This window comes from Nestor notabilis, unplaced genomic scaffold, assembly GCF_000696875.1.
Source record: "Nestor notabilis isolate BGI_N333 unplaced genomic scaffold, ASM69687v1 scaffold9429, whole genome shotgun sequence".
Taxonomy (NCBI): domain Eukaryota; kingdom Metazoa; phylum Chordata; class Aves; order Psittaciformes; family Psittacidae; genus Nestor; species Nestor notabilis.
In genome coordinates this window covers 1-6,078 of record NW_009943285.1, presented here as the reverse complement: position 1 = coordinate 6,078, position 6,078 = coordinate 1, and the positions used below count along the sequence as shown (strand labels likewise).

At 36.3% G+C, this 6,078-nt stretch overlaps 1 protein-coding gene across 1 annotated transcript in view; it reads right to left on the bottom strand.

Moving 5' to 3' along the window:
* LOC104411433 (von Willebrand factor A domain-containing protein 8-like) overlaps positions 1–353 on the bottom strand; it is a gene marked incomplete at both ends in the record, with an annotated part of 55,253 nt that extends 54,900 nt beyond the window's left edge. Inside the window, one exon of the mRNA XM_010021848.1 lies at positions 272–353. Coding sequence (XP_010020150.1) covers positions 272–353 — 82 coding nt within the window. The remainder of the gene's footprint in view (positions 1–271) is intronic.
* Between the last annotated feature and the right edge of the window lie 5,725 nt (positions 354–6,078).

The following is a 6,078-nucleotide window of genomic DNA, read 5'->3' as shown; positions in this document are numbered from 1 at the left end:
AAGAGCAAAGGGAATAAAAATCAGAAAACAAAGCTACCTTTCATATTCACTAATTAATTGCCACATTTTCATTGGTATCACCTAGTAGACAGATAAAAAAACGCTGACAGAAATATGCTACAACAGTTGGAGAATTTGCACACTAGGTACGAATTATTCTTACTTTCCACATCAGAAGAACTATTTGCTTACCCTGAAGTAATAATACACACTAAATTCTCTTTGCTCTTCCTGTAAAAAAGAGGCTGCTCTAATCAATAAAATCAGTTACCTTGGAACAGCAATGTATTTGATTTTCTTTGAGTTAAGGTCTGTTACTTCCAAGTATCCAGCAGCTTCTGGAGGAGTGACATCTGCAAATAAACAAACATGTTATTTTCCTGCTGCATGATTGACTGCTTATTGCATTTGCATTTAGCAGATTAAATTTAAACATTTTATTATGCAGTACCTGTCAGAAAATGATAAGCTTTCACATTCAACACAGGAGTGTAACTTGCAGATACAGAATTGCTTTATTCTTATGATAGTGAGCAACCAGACAGGCACAATTATAAAAGAACAATGTATTTGTATAGCAAATGTCTAAATTACACACAAATATAGCTGTGCTCACAAAAGCCCTAATCAGGCATTACTGCAATAACTCACTCACTGCTTTCATCTGTCACTGAAGATAATGTCAGCTGTATATCTGATTTTAAAAGCATACTGAAGACCATTTCAAAACATTGTGCTTATGATTCCTACTTGAAAATTTCTCAGTATTAACCTAAATGTCGTTGCCTTAAATTGAACTACTCATTTTGCAGGTATATTCTCAGCATGCAAAGATTTTATAACTTCGCAGTAAATAGCCCTAGACTATCTGGCATTTAATATTCTGTTTACAGAGACTTTAATGAATACAGCTAACATTATGCTTCCACCCTCAGAAATAAATTTGTGTGTGTGTGCCTACACTGGCTTTTGCCAACATATGAGTACACTCTGCCTGGGCTCAGAAGTGGCTTCCAGTTAGGACCTGCCTTTCATCTGCTTGGAATAGACTGAGGAACTTAAGTTTTTCAGAAAAGAAACCAGAAGACTGAATTACATCGCATAGTATGGGTACAAAATACCATTGTCACAAGATGAAAGCAAGATGATTTCTTTCTGAAACACTGTATCTTTCAACTCCTTGAAATGAAGGAGAGCCTGATGTTACCTGCAGAAGTGTTGATGCTTGCACACAGCACACACAGAAAAGACCAGTGAGATCAGTAGTATAAGGGGATCTAATATTAAAATGAGTATAAAGAATAACCCACAGCAGCCCTTTATGCGTATCTTCTGTATCTATAGTATGCATATCTGCAGGAGTAGCACATCTATTCACTTTACCCATCTTCAGAATAATGGAAATGTCAAACATATTGGAAATAGCAAAGAGGTATGGAAAAATGCAAGTTTGTGTGCCACAGAGCACTTTTGTTTTGCTTAGATTTTGTTTAAAATGTGCTCTCTCTTTTAGTAGTAATGGAGACTGAGATACACATTAAAAAATTCTGATGAAGATCTAGAACATGGAGCTGATACTGAACTGGAAGGGGTAGAACTGTGTGACAATAACTAAAAATTAAGTTAATAAATTAAAGAGAGAAAACTCAAATAAACCAAATTAAATTATAAAACCCAAAGGATAGCAGAGTAAGAAGCTGAAGAAAAGCTAACCAGCTGTTTAAATGCAGCACAGGAAAAACTGGCCAGGCCCCAGAACTGCAGTAGAGAATTTTATGATAAAAAATGAACATCAGACCTAAACAAGTGTAGTTTGTTCCTTTGTTGCTGAAGCCCTGATGGAAAACAATAGCTATGTACAGCTGTAGGCATCAAAATATAAGGAAAACAGAGACATGAGAGACTCTTGGGTGTGACAAAGAGGTTACAATAGATGGGCTATAAGGACAAATGAAAGGAGATTTTTTTTTTCTCTAAAAAGACTTTTTTTAAAAAAACCCAACAACAAACTATGTCCCATAGTATCAAAAAGATCCTTATAAAGAGGACAATATTATCCTGACTGAGAGGAGGTGACATGAAGTATTCAGATTTGTTCACAGCAAAAAAAAACTAGATACTAGGAAAAGCTTTTCTTATATAAGGAGAGTGAAGCATTGCAATAGGCCAATTGTTTTACAAACACCAGTTAAGAAGTCTAAACATGTGTCATCCTGTCCCTATATAAATAGGTGGACCAGATGATGTGCTGAGGTTATTCCTGTAACTGTGTGTGTTACACTACATGCTGTTCCAGTTACTGTCACCCTAACAGATATATGCACTCAGTAATAGACTTTTATTTTATATCCATATATAGAAAGTGCTGAGAATCCAAGTAAATATTTGCTCTCAAGTAGCGCTCACTTCTATAGCCTTGTTTTTAGAATAAACATTGATACTCATTTGCTGGATTCTGCCATGATCTCTTGTCCAAGTTTATATTTTGTGGCCATACATCTATTTGGCAGTTTTGGGGGAAATTACTACTTGTTTTAGTTTCTTTTCAAACGTAACTATTATCCTGGTTTACAGTTCCAATAAAACATAAAGGAAATGATTTATTTGCTGCTTGTTCCTGAACAGTTTCGGTAATACGTACTGGAGTATGTTAGAGTTTGGCGGAGTACTTTGAGCTATTAATAGAAACAGAAGGCTGTGTGCCAGAACTGACCAGTTGTCAGCAAGGACTAGTACCTTTTTATCTCACATTCCAAGACATGAATTTATGTCTCTTTTCTTCTGTCTTCCCTTTATCACTTGGAAAGATTTTGGGTTCATACTGTAACAATGGCAATACTGGGTTCACCTAATCTAGTACCAGTATTCTACCTCCAAGAGTAGTTAGTTAGATAGGTTAAAAGTGTTAGAATGGACAAAGTCACCAACCAGTTCCAATCTAGGGGCTTCTTAAGGTGAATGTAGTGTCTATGGCTTTTTGCCCATGTATTTAGTAACCTTCCATGAGCTTGTCCAGTTATCCTTTGGATCCACGTTTCAGGATTCACAACATCCTTTTGGGAAGCAGTTTCAAAGATTGGTTCCCTATTCTGTGAATAACTAACCCTTTTGTTTTGATAAAATTCCTACTAACTACATTAGCTGCCCCTGAATGTAAAATTGTTGCTTTTTCCACATCTCCATACATGTTCTTGGTAGAACTCCACCATATGCCCGTTTCCTGATCTTGTCTCAACAAGCAGGAGATTTGGCTGATTAAATCTTGCCCTTCCTTACTGCCCTCTTCTGAACTTAACACAGTTCAGCCTTCTCTCACCTTGAGATGGAGGGCCAAAACTAGACAGTGTTAAAGACATATGGATTTACTGGTTTTCCTCTGTTTCTTCCCTAGTAATTCTAGCCTTAACATTTGATCTGTTTTCCCCAACTGCTACTAAGCATTGAACTGATATTTTAATGAAACTATCAATCGTAACACCAAAACCATGCTTCTGAGATGTATCGATCAGCCTCATAATTTTAAATGTAGAATTAGGACTTGTTCTTTCTTCCTTCATGCACATTATATCTATCTGTACTGAATTTCATCTGCCATTTCTATTACAGTGAGCAATGTAGTCCTTCTGTAATCCCTCATGACGAATCCGTTGTACTGTGACTAATGACTAGTATCATCAGCAAACACTGTCACCGCAGTGTTCATTCATTTCTCCATTTTTTTCCTGACCATGCTGAGGAGCACAGGTCTCTGTAGGACTCCACTAGAAAAACTTGCCATTAACTGGTAAATAGAAATGTCCAAAGTCCTGAAAAATGGCTATGGAATAGAAAACCTAGAGTCTTGCTCAGGTCCAATTTAATTGTATCAGTAAGGTCATACTAAAGATGATTCAGTTAAGATCAATTTTGGTAATTCATAAATTAAAACGTCATTTAGAAAAGAAAAATCAATGACAGTGATCTTCAAGAAGGCCTTACATTTTTCATCTTAAATGGCTATAAAGCACTGTACAAACTATTCCTCATAAAATTTTCTATAAATTCAATGCCATCAGTCACTATTCATGTATATACATCACCACAGTTGAGGGAAAAATAAGTTAGTATCTCGTTCAGCTATAACAACAGACATAAATTGCTCAGTCAGACAGAAGCTAATTCTCAGACAGATAATTTGCTCAGGTAACTGGTACCCAGGATTCATGAAGAATGTTGCCTGGTTTTTAGTTGTATGAATCTAGCATTATAAAGTGTTACATACCACAGGAACTCAAAAAACTTTAAAAGATAACCGTTAAGATTTCAATTTTAGGTGCCATTCTGAAGCACTGTATCCCTCCCTCCTAAACTAACTTCAACAAAAGCACAGTAGATTTACCTTCTCAATTTTTATACCATCCACTTCAGAGCCAGATGTTTTTTTTTTACTATGAATGCCTCAAAAAAATAATATGACCCCTCACCAGTTCATAAAGTATGAGAAGGTTATAGCCTGAAGCAGTATAATTAGTTCCAAGGTCATCATGATCTTTTTAAAATGCTAACTTTTTCTTTACAAATGTAGCTAACTTCAGTTTTCTACCCTGTTTATATCCTTAACTTTGCTTCTTTAGTCAAGTAAAGGTTTTATCCTTTTACTAATAAATAAAAGGATTTCTCTACAAAGGGAAGTTAATCTGTGTTAAATGAGGACAGGCATAATGGATCATTTGTTTTGTAAAAGGGAGTTAATTTGGAATAAAACATTTATTCTGGAACAGAGAACACAAGTTCAAAGAGGGACCAAACAAACTTGTGAACAACAGGTCCATAAAATGAGATTTCAGGCCTGAGGTAGGGATGTCCCCTGCAACATCCCTAGCAAAACAACTGCAAAGTATGAATGGAAAGACACAGAAGTGGCCAGGCTCACATGCATTCCCAAAATAACCTCTCCTATTGGCCCTAGTGGAGACAGAACACTGAGCTAGATGGACAAAAGGCTTTTTATCATTGCACGTCTGTGTGGCACCACCAAGCAGAGGTTGAAAGTACTGGTGAAGGCCAATTGCTGAACCGGAATGCTCATACTCTTGTAGCTGGTTCCCACTGCAGACAGGAGATTCCATCTGCTGGGATATTCCCAGTATAGATAAGACTGTTAATTCCTCAAAAGTATAATTCAGCACGTTAATAAGGTCCAAATTAATTTTAAAGATGAGTGTGATTACTCTCATCCCTCCTCAAATACTTGCTTTGTGATTCTTTAAAAACATCTTTGAAAAACTAATGAGTGACTGCAGTTTACAGAACATAAACAAGTGTGTACAGTTCTTGTAGCACAAGTATATGAACCCCTTACCTTTTGGGTAAATGTCTTTCAATGGCACATCTCCAGGTGCTAGAATTCTGACTATTTGATTAGAAGCCAATAAAGCTACACAATTGGTTTGTTTTGCAGCTCCTTTTTTCCTCTGGGCTCCATAATAAAATGTGTCAGAAGGAGAAGCACGTTTGCAACTAAGAGAGGAGTTTCTTTTCCAGCTATACACTTCACTAGGAGACTGCAAGAGAAAAGGAGTCTAGTGAACAAAAGGTTACCATTAGGGAGCTTAAGAACAAACATTTCCTGATAAAGTTCCACTTCTTAACTAATTTCAAATCAATTATAGCTATGGTTATCTCTTATGTTACCACATGACAAAGAAAAGACCTGTATTATTCTGTCATTTAAAACTCCCACAGGGGTGAAAAACAGAGGAGCACCTACACAAGTTTTAGAAATTGAGACTCTCTGAAGAACTGAAGTTGAATCAACACTTTTTTTTTTAAATATTGAACCAGGAACATAAAGCACTGAAATAACCTAATCTGGAATCAAGCTATGTAACAAACTGTTCCCATATTCTGTTTACAGTAACACAGGTAAATGCAAACAGATACTTCAAGTAATGAATTCAAAGCGAGGCATCAAGGCTGTGAGAAATAAATCATAGAATAGTTAGGGTTGGAAAAGACCTTAAGATCATCTAGTTCCAACACCTCTGCCATTGGCAGAGACACCTTGTACTAAACCATGTCACCTAAGACTCCATCCAA